The sequence below is a fragment of the Triturus cristatus genome, chromosome 7, assembly GCF_964204655.1.
Source record: "Triturus cristatus chromosome 7, aTriCri1.1, whole genome shotgun sequence".
NCBI classification, from domain to species: Eukaryota; Metazoa; Chordata; class Amphibia; order Caudata; family Salamandridae; genus Triturus; species Triturus cristatus.
In genome coordinates, this window is record NC_140590.1 from 1,853,495,551 (window position 1) to 1,853,511,166 (window position 15,616).

Consider the following 15,616-nt stretch of genomic DNA (forward strand, 5'->3'; position numbering starts at 1 on the left):
GTCAGAACTATCAGTAGTTCACAGGCTTCATTCCAGAATACTCAGCCTTTCATCTCTTTTTGTCACTGCAACAATGGAAACTGTGATTCATTAAACTGGGTAATGAAACGTTCTCATTATTAACAGCACAATGAAACAGGAAGCCAGTGGTAGCGGGTAAGGGGCGTTTGCAAGCAACATGTTATTGTTTGTTGCTAGCTACACATTTATGGGCAATGCAAGAAGGTAAGTTTTCAAATGTGGAACATGTAAGGAAACAATGGATGGAATTTGCAACCTGTCCATATTTAGTGATTCAGAAATAGTACAATTAAACATATTTTAAATAAATTATTAATCATTCACTCACCTGTGCTGGGACATTTGCTGTTTTCAATTTCCTTTGATGCAAACTGGTTTCTGTAATATGACATTTCCTCTTGCTTAATCGATAATAAAATGTCAGGACTGATGCCAGGGTAACACTCTGTAAGAAAAATATAACAGATATAAATCGTTAATACTGTCTAGCGATGAGTATCAGGTCTGATGGCTGAAAGGGCAGTGGCACTGTATGGCAGGCACGAACCGGAGTTATTTGTTGCCAGTTTGCATATGGTGGAGCTTAATGATGAATCCGGGACATGGCACCCTATCACCTGATAAAGGATACGCATTCACTTCAAAAGGGTCTCAAAGATGCCAACCACAACAACTTGTGGTCCAAGTTTACGTTGGCAGGACTAGCTGATACAATTGAACCAGTCAGCGTGCAGTGCAGCCACATCCCATGACTGCAGAACCTGCCTAATACACAGACTGCAGCCAGCTCTCGTGTGCGGTGAGCCTGCCGGATACACAAAGTGCACCAAGCTCTCGTGTGCGGTGAACCTGCCGGATACACAGAGTGCAGCCAGTGGTGAGTCTGCCTGATACACAGAGTGCAGCCAGCTCTCGTGTGCTGTGAACCTGCCCGATACACAGAGTGCAGCCAGCTCTCGTGTGCTGTAAACCTGCCTGATACACAGAGTGCAGCCAGCTCCCGTGTGTGGTGAACCTGCCTGATACACCGAGGGCAGCCACAGCCCATGATTGGTGAACCTGCCTGAAACACAGAGTGCAGCCACAGCCCATGACTGGTGAACCTGCCTGATACACAGAGTGCAGCCAGCTCCCGTGTGTGGTGAACCTGCCTGATACACCGAGGGCAGCCACAGCCCATGATTGGTGAACCTGCCTGATACACCGAGTGCAGCCACAGCCCATGATTGGTGAACCTGCCTGAAACACAGAGGGCAGCCACAGCCCATGATTGGTGAAACTGCCTGAAACACAGAGTGCAGCCACAGCCCATGACTGGTGAACCTGCCTGATACACCGAGTGCAGCCACAGCCCATGGCCGGTGAACCTCCCTGACACACAGAGTGCAGCCAGCTCCCGTGTGTGGTGAACCTACCTGATACACCGAGTGCAGCCAGCTCTCGTGTGCGGTGAACCTGTCTGATACACCGAGTGCAGCCAGCTCCCGTGTGTGGTGAACCTGCCTGATACACAGAGTGCAGCCACAACCTATGACTGGTGAACCTTCCTGTTATACAGAGTGCAGCCACAGCCCATGATTGGTGAACCTGCCTGATACACCGAGTGCAGCCACAGCCCATGGCTGGTGAACCTCCCTGACACACAGAGTGCAGCCAGCTCCCGTGTGTGGTGAACCTCCCTGACACACCGAGTGAAGCTCTCGTGTGCTGTGAACCTGCCCGATACACAGAGTGCAGCCAGCTCTCGTGTGCTGTGAACCTGCCTGATACACAGCGTGCAGCCAGCTCCCGTGGGTGGTGAACCTGCCTGATACACCGAGTGCAGCCAACTCCTGTGTCTGGTGAACCTGTCTGATACACAGAGTGCAACCAGCTCCCGTGTGTGGTGAACCTGCCTGATACACCGAGGGCAGCCACAGCCCATGATTGGTGAACCTGCCTGAAACACAGAGTGCAGCCACAGCCCATGACTGGTAAACCTGCCTGATACACCGAGTGCAGCCACAGCCCATGATTGGTGAACCTGCCTCATACACCGAGTGCAGCCACAGCCCATGGCCGGTGAACCTCCCTGACACACAGAGTGCAGCCAGCTCCCGTGTGTGGTGAACCTGCCCGACACATCGAGTGCAGCCACAACCTATGACTGGTGGACCTGCCTGATACACAGAGTGCAGCAAGCTCCCGTGTGTGGTGAACCTGCCTGATACATAGAGTGCAGCCACAGCCCATGATTGGTGAACCTGCCTGATACACCGAGTGCAGCAACAGCCCATGATTGGTGAACCTGCCTGAAACACAGAGTGCAGCCACAGCCCATGATTGGTGAACCTGCCTGATACACAGAGTGCAGCCACAGCCCATGGCTGGTGAACCTGCCTGATACACAGAGTGCAGCCACAACCTATGACTGGTGAACCTGCCTGATACAGAGAGTGCAGCCACAACCTATGACTGGTGAACCTGCCTGATACACCGAGTGCAGCCACAGCCCATGATTGGTGAACCTGCCTGATACACCGAGTGCAGCCACAGCCCATGACTGGTGAACCTGCCTGATACACCGAGTGCAGCCACAGCCCATGACTGGTGAACCTGCCTGATACACCGAGTGCAGCCACAGCCCATGATTGGTGAACCTGCCTGATACACAGAGTGCAGCCAGCTCTCGTGTGCGGTGAACCTGTCTGATACACCGAGTGCAGCCAGCTCCCGTGTGTGGTGAACCTGCCTGATACATAGAGTGCAGCCACAGCCCATGATTGGTGAACCTGCCTGATACACAGAGTGCAGCCAGCTCCCGTGTGTGGTGAACCTGCCTGATACACCGAGTGCAGCCACAGCCCATGATTGGTGAACCTGCCTGAAACAGAGTGCAGCCGCAGGCCATGGCTGGTGAACCTGCCTGATACACCGAATGCAGCCAGCTCCCGTGTGTGGTGAACCTGCCTGATACACAGAGTGCACCCACAACCTATGACTGGTGAACCTGCCTGAAACACAGAGTGCAGCCACAACCTATGACTGGTGAACCTGCCTGATACACCGAGTGCAGCCACAGCCCATGTCTGGTGAACCTGCCTGATACACCGAATGCAGCCAGCTCCCGTGTGTGGTGAACCTGCCTGATACACCGAGTGCAGCCACAGCCCATGATTGGTGAACCTGCCTGATACACCGAGTGCAGCCAGCTCCCGTGTGTGGTGAACCTGCCTGATACACCGAGTGCAGCCACAGCCCATGATTGGTGAACCTGCCTGATACACTGAGTGCAGCCAGCTCTTGCGTGCGGTGAACCTGCCTGATACACCCGGTGCAGCCACAGCCCATGACTGGTGAACCTGCCTGATACACCGAGTGCAGCCACAGCCCATCACTGGTGAACCTGCCTGATACATAGAGTGCAACAAGCTCCTGTGTGTGGTGAACCTGCCTGATACACTGAGTGCAGCCACAGCCCATGATTGGTGAACCTGCCTGATACACCGAGTGCAGCCAGCTCCCATGTGTGGTGAACCTGCCTGAAACACAGAGTGCAGCCACAGCCCATGACTGGTGAACCTGCCTGATACATAGAGTGCAGCCACCGCCCATGATTGGTGAACCTGCCTGATACATCGAGTGCAGCCAGCTCCCATGTGTGGTGAACCTGCCTGAAACACAGAGTGCAGCCACAGCCCATGACTGGTGAACCTGCCTGAAACACCGAGTGCAGCCACAGCCCATGGCTGGTGAACCTGCCTGATACACCGAATGCAGCCAGCTCCCGTGTGTGGTGAACTTGCCTGATACACAGAGTGCAGCCACAACCTATGACTGGTGAACCTGCCTGAAACACAGAGTGCAGCCACAACCTATGACTGGTGAACCTGCCTGAAACACAGAGTGAAGCCACAGCCCATGACTGGTGAACCTGCCTGAAACACAGAGTGAAGCCACAGCCCATGACTGGTGAACCTGCCTGATACACCGAGTGCAGCCAGCTCCCGTGTGTGGTGAACGTGCTTTACAGACTGATATTTGGCACAAGGAACCCAGGGAGGTGGGCAGTGGAATGGCAACCCACTAACGGTATTACAAGTTACTAATGTTATTAGAAGTTACTAACAACATTACAAGTTACCGACGCTGGAATGGGCATGAACACGTGGATCTGAGAATACTGAATGGTTTTCTGCACCCCCGTCAAAGCATAATAACTTTCCCTTTTCTGCTGTCATTCACCACCTGTTCTAAACAGGTAGTAAATGGCACTGGAGGAGTGCTGTGGGCTGGGGAATATGTGTCAGAGGGTGAGGTAATGCTGGGGGCATTATCTGACTATTGTGACAGTAGAGCCTTAGATGAATGGAGGGATGTTCCTGCTGGGTTTTTTCCACTCGGTGTGGATTTGTGCCTGTAAATCTGGGTCCAGTGTTTCCTGACTCTGGAATACTCTGTCGGGTGTTTCCAGATACACGATTAGCATGTCTGGAACACTAGACTACTTCTTGTACAGCAAAGCAGTATTCCTTCCAGGGGTACTGGTCCAGACAACTCATAACGAGGACCTTTCAGGTTTAAATAGGAGGCTGGTCTTTCTGTGACATCTATAACTTTTGCGAGGATGATAGAAACCTCCCTGAAGGCTTCAGTGCTAAAGAAATCTTTGAATAAATCTTTCCCGTCTCTAGAATCCTCAACGTCATGGACATCATTACTGTATAGCATTTTGAAGGTGGGATGGTTTTCAACAACAATTTTGATCCTGGGGATGCATGCTAGGATGCCAATGTCAACAACTCTCGAATGCCATGAACTCATTTTTCAGAACTGTTAAAGTCCATTTTGGATGGGGGTTTAATGAGGAGGAGTGTAGGAGAGTAGGATCTGCTTCACATGGTTACCCCACTTTTTGCTGGTGTTTCACTGTTTTTCGACTTTAGTCTGGCTGGGACCCTGCTATTCAGGGCCCCAGCCTAGCTGCTTCCTCTCAAAAATGATTCCATGTACTTTAGGTACATTACAGATTGGATCTGAGGTGCCCCTGTAAGCCCCTAGTATATGGTATACTATGTACCCACGGCATAGGTACCCTAGAGGCCTACCAGGGGCTGAAGCATGTATTATGCCAGCACTGGAAAGCCACCCAAAATGACACCACAGGTCTGCCACTGCAGCCTGGGTAAGGTGGTGCATGCACCCCTTACTGTGATATAGGTTACCTATATCAATATATATATATATACACACATATAAACCTATAAGTCACTCCTATGGCAGGCCTTATCAATCCTGAAGGCAGAGCACTTGGTTCTTATGTGAGGGGGTGCCCCTGCCTGAGCAGAGCCCCTCTGCAGCGTTCGGAGACCCTTCTCTGATGCGGTTTGTAGTGCAGCCTGACCATATACTCTTAAGTGCATTATAACCAAACGATAAATGCTAACTTTGGATTGGCTGCACGGAAACATGTTGTGTTTGGTGTCAAACTGGTGTGGGAGTGTGAGACATGACAGCACTGGATTACCCTGGACGAAACTCTGAAGCCGAATCCTGGACCTTCGACACTCTGCTCAAGACCAGAGGACTGAAGAAATCTCCCTTGGGGTCAAGGAGTGACTCCCCTGCTTGGCAGGCACCAACGAAGCAATTTGCCGGTCTGCATTATCGAAGCTCCCGCCGGACTCCGAAGTATTTGCAGCCCAGGAAGAGGATTTCCAGACATCTCAGAGGCCGACCCGAGTCCCCAGCAAAGCTGAGACCCGCAGCCCTCGCGAGTAGCGTGGAACCGGAACCCCTGATCACTGTGCACTTTTGCAAGTGCATTGACTTCTTGACGTCTCTTGAAGTCGTGCTTAGGCTGACTTGTAGCCCCCACCTCGAGCACTGAATCCACCGAAGATTGTCAGCCTGGTGCTTCCGAGTGACCTGTGGGCCGCCATTTTGTGTTTCATCTCGAGGTCCCTTCGCGATCCCTGGTCCGTTGTATTTCCTTGGGCTTTCCTGGTTGCTCCAGACGTGCCCAGACTCCCTACCAAGTGGTGAGTCTCACAGACCTTGCTGGTCTGCACCGAAGCATCTTTCTTGTTTCTGCGTGGGTTGCTGTTGCCAAGGCTTGTTGTGTCCAATTCGGGCACCAACGCTGCAGCACTTGACATCCTTCGTGAGACAGCTCGAATCCAGCTCCTGGTCATCCTCGACGCCTCCTGGTCCTCGTGGCTGAAGTGTCAAGCTTCACCTCTTTCACCTAAAAATCACCCGACATCTGTGGGCATCTGCTCATCGCCTTCCTGGTCACTGGCTAGTGACCCAGACTCTGTCCCCTCTCCTTTCAGGTTCTTCTCATCTTCGATCCAGGCTTGGATCTCTTCGGACACTTCGCATCTTCACGGCAGCAGCACTTCTTCGCCAGCTCCCATTGAAATCGACGACGCGACCCGACACCAAAAGACAACTATGCACCCGGCTTCCCTGGGTGAGGTAACACAAGTACTCCGGTGCTCCCGTGGGTGCTAGCCCTAGAACTTCCTAAGTCCATAAGGGTTTGGTCCTGACTCATTTCTAAGTGTCCCTAAACTTTAAAAATCTAACCGCGACTTTCCCCATAGAAGCTAACGGGAGCTTGCGCTGTGTTCACACACTGCACATGGCCCCCGTGGGTCCCCTGTGTCACTACCTTGGGCTGTTCCTTGGGTTCCCAGTGATTCTACAGGCTCTAGGCCTTGTGTCTAGTTAAGTCGTGGTTCTTGTACCACTATTTTAGTATATGGTTTGGCTCGCACCTTGGGCCTGACGTGTATTTGTGCTATTTTACTGTGATTATTGAAGTGTAACTTATGTGTTTTGACCTCTAGTCTCATAAAGAGTCTAGGAGGGTGTGTTTAGTAATAAATACATATATTTTATATATATACCTGGTGTGGATATCTTTCATTTAGTGACTCAAGAGATTATAGACTGGTAAAACAAGCTGCTTTACATTCCTTCAAGACTTAGCCTGAAGGCTGCTCTTCATAGCTTCCACTAGGATAGCTTTCAACAAAGGTCGTCTTTAACCTATAACCAATAAGGGGTTGTTTGGACTGATAGAAGGTGCCCACTATAACTAGTGGACAGCATATATCAGGCCAACTTCTCACATTGGTGTGCAGCGTGTGGGATTCCAGCTTGCTATTGTTTTACCAGATAATCTCAATTGAGTAACTAACTGAAAACCACTAAAGGTACCCTAGGTACATATAATACAAGCTTTAGAATACAGTAAGCTCTACTGAACTTAGAGTTGTGTGTTAACGGATAGCACACCCTTTCTACAACTCAAGAGAGTTTAGTAGGCCACACTAGAGTAGGTAGTGCAATACACCACACCACACTAGTAATGTCTTCAAGGCCAGGAACCAGTAGGTCCTTGCCAGAAGCCAATGGGCTTCAAGATTCACAGTATGATAGACACTCTTTAATGGAACTGAGAGCATTGTGTACATCTAGGAAACTGAAGACAGGCAAAAGTCCAACCACCCAGCATCTCATAGAGGTACTCAGGCTGGATGACCTATGCAGATCTTTAGGATCTGAAGGGCTAGGCCGAGTGGGTGGGACAGCACCTGAGGAAAGGCCAGCGGGTGAAATTCCCCATGACCTGACCTCTGAGGCTGGCCAGGCAGATGACAATGATCTGGAACTGGAAAATACAGCTCCCCTAGACAGTGATGGTGAGGACCATAATGGACCCCTCTTTGTCCCTCCTGGGAGAGTTGGTGGTGGGCCAAGAAGGTCAAGATCTTCCTCCATGGAGTCTAACCATTCTAACTCATCTGTAGGGACCTCAATCTCCTCTCATAGGAGGGAAACCTCTCAGGAGAGAAGGGAGAGACTGCTTAAGTATGAGGAAGCTCAGCTTGAAATCAGAAGAAAGCAGGTAGCCCTAGATAGGGAGGCCCTAGAGCTCTACAGAGCTAGAAAAAAGGTGGGACTAGAATCCCATGGTGGCAGCAACATCGTTAGAGATAGGGAAAGGTCTTATGACCAATGAAACCTGAATAAGATTGTCCTGCCCTACTAGAGTGGGGATGACATCCACAAATGGATAACTGCACATGAAAGGGCCTGTAAAGTACAAAGGGTCCCCCAGGAGCAGTGGGCAGCAATCTTATGACTCTCCTTTGCAGACAAAGGTAGAGATAAACTCCTCACTGTTAGAGAGGAGGAGTCAGATGATTACAAAAGTCTGAAGAGTGCCTTAATTGATGGGCTTGGCCTAACCACTGAGCAATACAGGTTAAAGTTCAGAGATACCCAAAAGGCACAGACTCAGGACTGGGTAGACTTTGTAGATTGTGCTACTAAGGCTCTGGAAGGTAGGTTACTTCACAGTAAAGTGCATGACTAGCAAGGATTGTACAATTTAATTATGAGGGAGCAGATCCTTAATAATTGTCAGAATCCGCTGTTGCACCAGTACCTGGTAGACTCAGATCTGACCTCTCCCCAAGAATTGGGAAAGAATTGGGGAGAGGATGTGGTCCGTCGGCTACGCTGCCGCCTCTGGTGCAGGAAACCAGGGTTCGAGCCTCGAGGTCGCATCCACATCCTGTGATTCTGGGCAAATCACTTAATCTTCCGTGCCTGAATGTGTAATGTAAATACGGTGCAATGTAAAGCGCTCCAATACCTTCGGGTCGAGTTCGCGCTATATAAATATGCAAAAAAAAAAAAAAGGCAGACAAGTGGCTCAGAACCAGCGTGAGGCAGAAGGTACAGAACCAAGGTGGTGAAACCAAGAAGCAAGATCCTAAAAACTCTGATAAGGGTGGGGAGAAGGGTAAAGACCAGAAGTCTTCACAAGGTCCCCAAAAACCTTCTTCAGGTGGGGATTCACAGTCTAACAAGGGAAAAGGCCAAAAGAAACCATGGTGCAAAATTTGTAAACAGAACTCACTGGACCAGTGATTGCACCAAGTCCAAAGAATCTACTCCAGCCACCATTGCCCCTAAGGCAACTGTTCCCCCTAGTACAGCTACAATTGGTGGTGGTAATGTCCAGAATAAGGGTGTAGTAGGGTTGAGCCTGGGTTTTGAGATGGACTCTGCCCTAGTCATAGTTCCATCTCAGGCTGTTCTAGTCAGTGATGGGGGCATGGATATGTCCCCCTTTGTGAGTCCCAGTAATCTGGGCAAATACAGACAACAGCATTTAATAAATGGAATAGAGGCTTTGGCATTCAGGGACACAGGAGCACGTGTCACAATGGTGACAAAAGATCTTGTGGATCCTGGGCAGATTATACTTGATGAAATGTACCAAGTGACCAATGCTAGCAATGTCAGAACAGACCATTCTCTGGCAGTTGTTAACTTCTGATGGGGAGGGGTAACTGGCCTTAAGAAGGTTGTGGTAAGTGCAGACCTACCAGTACAGCGCTTGCTTGGCAATGATCTAGAATCTTCAGCTTGGGCTGAAGTGGAGCTCAGGACACATGCAGAAATGTTATGGATCCCAGCTCATGTCTTTGCTGTGACTAGGTCACAGGCCAAAATGTCTATAACTGGACAGGCCCTGGATTCTGGAATAATGGATCAGGTGCCTCACAAGAGGAGGAGCAGTAGGGTTAAGGCAGTGCCTTCCCACCTGACTCAGAATGCTGATCAGTCTCCTCAGGGAGATGATCTTGAGCCTGAAGAAGGAACTGTCCCAGAGGAGCTTGAACCTGATCAGGTTGAGTTCTTGGGGACAGGGGGCCCTTCCAGGTCTGATCTGAGCCAGGAGCAGACAACCTGCCCCTCTCTGGAACCCCTCAGAAAGAAAGCTGCTGATGAGGCTGGTGGGAATGCTAGTGGCACCCATAAAGTTTATTGGGATGATGGACTCCTTTATTCAGAGTGTAGAGACCCCAAGCCTGGTGCATCCAGGAGGTTGGTTATACCCCTGATGTTTAGGGGCTTCCTATTGACACTAGTTCATGATATTCCCCTAGCAGGACACCTGGGCCAGAACAAGACATGGGACAGAATTGTTCCTCACTCTCACTGGCCCCACATGTCTGAAGACACTAAGGAGTTTTGTCGCTCCTATGTGACCTGCCAAGCCAGTGGCAAGGCAAGTGGAACCACAAAGGCCCCCCTGATACCACTACCTGTGGTGGGGGTTCCCAATGAGAGGGTTGGGATTTACATTGTTGGTCCCATGGATCCTCAGACAGCATCTGGGCACAGGTTTATACTGGTGGTGGTGGACAATGCCACCAGGTACCCAGAAGCAATTCCCCTAAGGACCATTACAGCACCTGTGGTGGCAAGAGCTCTCGAGTGTATTCTCAAGAGTAGGCTTTCCTAAGGAGGTAGTATCTGACAGGGATGCAAACGTCATGTCTAGTTACTTGACTGCTATGTGGAAGGAGTGTGGAGTGAACTCCAAGTTCACCACACCCTACCACCCACAATGCAATGCTTAGTTCAAAGGTTCAACAAAGCCTTAAAGAGCATGATTAAAGGTCTCCTAGAAAAGCTTAGGCGAAGATGGGACTTACTTTTTGCCCTGCCTTTTATTTGCATACAGGGAGGTGCCTCAAAAGGGGGTTGGCTACAGCCCTTTTGAACTTTTGTTTGGTCACCCTGTCAGGGGTCCATTGTGTCTGGTTAAGGAAGGATGGAAATTACCTCTCAAGCCCCCCAAACAGGACATAATGGACTATGTACTTGGTCTCCGCTCCAGGATGGCTGAGTATATGAAAAAGGCAACCAAAAACCTTGAGGCTAGCCAGGAATTACAAAATGCCTGGCATGACCAAAAGGCTGTACTGACTGTCTACCAGCCAGGACAGAACGTGTGGGTGTTGGAGCCTGTGGCCCCAGCAGCCCTACAGGACAAATGGAGTGGCCCCCATACCATTGTTGAGCAGAAAGGGGAGGTCACCTACTTGATAGACCTTGGAACCCCTAGGACTCCCCACAGGGTACTTCATGTCAACAGACTAAAACAATATGTTGACAGGGCAGACATGGGCTTGCTCATGGCTACTGATGAAGGACAGGAGGAAGAGAGTGACCCACTCCCTGACCTGCTTTCTCAGAACCCTTATGAGGGGTCAGTTGATGGTGTAGCCTTGGCAGGCAGCCTCACTACCCAGCAGCAAACTGACTGCAGAAAACTTCTCAGTCAGTTCAGACATATGTTTTCTCTGACTCCAAGTCAGACCACCTGGTGCACTCATGAAGTGGACACTGGGGACAGTCTGCCTGTGAAGAATAAGATCTACAGGCAACCTGGCCATGTCAGGGACTGTATAAGGACAGAAGTCCAAAAGATGTTGGATTTGGGAGTCATTGAACCCTCAGCCCTTGGGCTAGTCCAGTAGTCCTGGTACCCAAACCTCACACCACAGATGGCAAGAGAGAGATGAGGTTTTGTGTAGACTACAGGGGTCTCAATGCAGTCACTAGGACTGATGCCCATCCCATCCCCAGGGCAGATGAGCTAATAGATACTTTGGCCTCAGCCAAGTTTCTAAGCACATTTGACCTGGCAGCTGGCTACTGGCAGATCAGACTAGCTGATGATGTAAAGCCAAAGACAACATTTTCTACCCTTAGTGGGCACTATCAATTTGTGGTAAAGGCCTTGGTTTGAAGAATGCACCTGCCACTTTCCAAAGGCTGGTGAATCAAGTCCTTACAGGCCTGGAAGACTATAGTGCAGCATATCTAGATGATATTGCTGTCTTTAGCTCCACCTGGGATGATCACCTGGTCCACCTGAGGAATGTTTTAGAGGCCCGGCAAAAAGCAGGCCTAACTATCAAGGCTACAAGTGCCAGATAGGGCAGAGTCAGGTTGTGTACCTGGGCCACCTTGTAGGTGGAGGCCAGGTTCAACCACTGCAGAGCAAAATCCAGACCATAATGGACTGGGTTGCTCCAACTACCCAGACTCAGGTGAGAGCCTTCTTAGGCCTGACTGGGTACTATAGAAGATTTGTCAAGGGGTATGGATCAATAGTGACACCCCTGAACGACTTAATCTCTAAGAAAATGCCCAAAAAGGTTCAGTGGACAGCTAGCTGTCAAAAGGCATTTGATGACCTGAAGCAGGCCATGTGCACTGCTCCCATTCTGCAAAGTCCTGACTACTCCAAAAAGTTCATTGTCCAAACAGATGCATCTGAGTTGGGGGTAGGGGCTGTACTGTCACAGGTGAATGATGACGGTCAGGATCAACCAGTAGCTTTCATAAGCAGAAGGTTGACCCCCAGAGAGAAACGTTGGTCAGCCATTGAGAGGGAGGCCTTTGCTGTGGTTTGGGCTCTGAAGACGTTGAGGCCATACTTATTTGGTACTCACTTCATTGTTCAGACAGACCATAAGCCCCTCTTATGGCTAAAACAGATGAAGGGTGAAAATCCCAAATTGCTCAGGTGGTCCATTTCCCTACAGGGGGTGGACTATACAGTGAAACATAGAACTGGGAGTAACCATGCCAAATGCAGATGGACTCTCCAGACATTCCCACTTAGAACATGAAGACTCAACTGGTCAAGGTTAGTTTAATGTCCCTGCATTTGGGGGGGGGGGTGTAGGAGAGTAGGATCTGCTTCATATGGTTACCCCCACTTTTTGCTGGTGTTTCACTGTTTTTCGACTTTAGTCTGGCTGGGACCCTGCTATTCAGGGCCCCAGCCTAGCTGCTTCCTCTCTAAAATGATTCTATGTACTTTAGGTACATTACAGATTGGATCTGAGGAGCCCTTGTAAGCCCCTAGTATATGGTATACAATGTACCCAGGGCATAGGTACCCCAGAGGCCTACCAGGAGCTGAAGCATGTATTATGCCATCCCTGGAAAGCCACCCAAAATGACACCACAGGTCTGCTACTGCAGCCTGGGTAAGGTAGTGCACGTTGATGCCATGAGGCACAGGATCAAGACTGATTTGCATATGGCTGGGTTCAAACTGGAACAGCATGGTGAGCAAAAAAAACTATGGATTTAGGCCCAGATCTCTGTACTGGGGTGAATGTATGACATTGTTCTGCATTCTGTTCAACTGTTGTTTTTGCATTTGTCACCCCGAGTGGTAAGGGTATGCCCAGACGTGGGTCCCGTGCTCTCCATGCCACTGGAATCAAGCTATCCTGGCTGAAGAGGGGTGAAACCTCGTAACCGGTCCTAGGATGCTTGTTTCCAGTCCAGGGAGGACCTGGCTTGGCAGTTCAGGCTGGACTGTTCCCATGAGGCACAGGGTCAAGACTGATTTGCATATGGCTGGGTTCAAACTGGAACGGCACGGTGAGCAAAAAAAACGATGGATTTAGGCCCAGATCTCTGCACTGGGGTGAATGTATGACATTGTTCTGCATTCTGTCCAACTGTTGTTTTTGCAATGTAACTAGTAGACAGCATATATCAGGGCAAATTCTCAAATGGAGAACCTTTCCCTGAAGTCTCATTTGTCTTTTGTTTTAAGCACATTTCAGCCCTCTTCCTCTGATCTCCTTGCCTCCTTATAGGAGGATTCCCCGTCACTGCTGAAGAATAAGTTACTTACATTTGGTAACACTCTTTCTGGTAGAAACTATTTAGCTACAGATTCGTCATCTTGCAGACTCCTCAGTTTGTGAATGCTCATCAGACTGGATCCAGAATCTTTTCCATAGTACATGTGTGCGCTGGAAGGTGGCGCCGTGCGGATCCGCACTGATGCCGTTCCACTTTGGAAGTATCATGCGTGGCCTATATAGGCACAATTCCTGCGTGCTGATGGCAGTTCCTTTCAAGACTGTCTGCACTCCGACGTGGCGCACCAAAAGCAAACTGATAGTCCTGCGTGTAGATTCCTATTAATGGGTAGAGTTCAATCATAGAACAGGGAGGATGGGAGGGACGGTGAGGAACCTGCAGCTAGATAGAGTCTCTACCTTAAAGAGTGTTCAAAGGTAAATAACTTGCTCTTCTGATACAGACTTCTAGCCGCAGATTCCTCACCTTGTGAACAGATACCAAAGCAGTATGTAATTGGAGCTGGGCTATGAACGGACTCAAACCAGAAAGTCCTGCAGGATCGAGCAGGCTGATTGACCTTCTCGGCAGACTTGGCTGCCAAGAAAATAGTGCTTTGTAAACATCTGGAGGGGCGCCCACGTAGGTGCCTATCAGTTGTATAGGACAGACACTCCGAGTGCTAAAGCAGTGGTAGCAGCTATGGCCCTAGTGGAATGGGCTCTCAGTTCTTCTGGAGGCTGCTTCTTTGCCAATGCATAACTGGTCTTCATGCAGAGAATGATCCAGTGTGAAATGGTACACTTTTGTACAGCATTGCCTTTTTTTGATCAGGTGAGCCCCACAAAGAGCTAATCATCCATCCAGTGGTCTTTGTTATGATCGATGTAGAAGCTGAGTGCCCTTTTGGTGGTCCAAGCGATGGAGCTCTCCATTTGAGGGGAGAAGCAGAGTATAGAACGCCAGCAGGGTTATGGTTTGACCGATGTGGAATGGAGTTACAACTTTTTGTAGAAAGGATGCCATGGTTTGCAGAACCAGTTTATCAGTGGGCAGTGGTGTATGGTGGAAGAACACGCAGAGCCTGAACCTCACTCACACGCTGAGTTTAGGTGATGGCAACTATGAACACGGTTTTTATGGTGAAGGTACATAGGGGACAGCTGTGGAGCAGCTGGAATGAAGTACACATTAAATACATAAGAACAAGATTGAGGTCCCATTGGGGCATCACAAAAGGAGAAGGGGGAAATAGACCAGGATCGAGACTTGAAGCAGGACTTTGAGCGGTCCCGACATTGTGTCTATTGTGCTCAGTGACGTAATGTTTCACTTCACGTTCCCTGAGGCCCTTTGTGTTCATCGGCGTGCAGTTTCCACAGGTCTTGAACCCGTGGCTCATACCTGGTGAGGACCTGTCACAGACATCTGCTAGCAACAGTCCTTATAGTGTTTAAACACTGTTGAGGGAAGGGTCCCTGAGAGATGAAAAGAAGCTTAGGATCAGAGTCTGGTGGCATAGAAGAAAATGAGTTACTTACCCGTAACTACGGTTCTGCAGTATTGGTATCTTTCATAGATTCACATGCTTGAATCATCCCCGAGGCCGTAGTGGAAGTCCCACGGTATACTTATAACAGCAGTAGTAAAACTACCATAGGCCAAAATGCAATGAACAGTCACTGAAATAGCCTATCCATTTTCTTTTGTAAAAAGAACCAAACTTAAGTAGTAGCCAATCAGGCGACAGCACCCTGTAGAACACTCCCAAGAGAGTCTAGGTTTCTCAGATTTTCAAGCACAAGTGTGAAACTTTCTATTGTGAGGAAATAAGAGAACCCTCTCAGGGGAGGAGGGTGGGTCACATGTGAATCTATGAAGGATACCAATACTGGAGAGCCGTAGTTACAGGTAAGTAACTCATTTTCTTATCCAGTATTGGATCTTTAATAGATTCACATGCTTGAATCAGAATAGCTAGCAGTTGCATAGATAAATGCGTATAGAAATAATCGATTATATACATAACTACCCTTAGAGGATAGTGGGTAATAATATACATGCATATACTGTAATAATATATGAGCACTCTTCCATGTAGCAGCACGGCAAATTTTGTCCAATG

The 15,616-nt window shown here is 49.3% G+C and overlaps 1 protein-coding gene across 1 annotated transcript in view; it reads right to left on the minus strand.

Moving 5' to 3' along the window:
• Positions 1–15,616, minus strand: part of LOC146813453 (uncharacterized) — a 316,204-nt gene that overhangs the window by 158,321 nt on the left and 142,267 nt on the right. Inside the window, exon 8 of the mRNA XM_085620211.1 lies at positions 350–466. Coding sequence (XP_085476337.1) covers positions 350–466 — 117 coding nt within the window. The remainder of the gene's footprint in view (positions 1–349; positions 467–15,616) is intronic.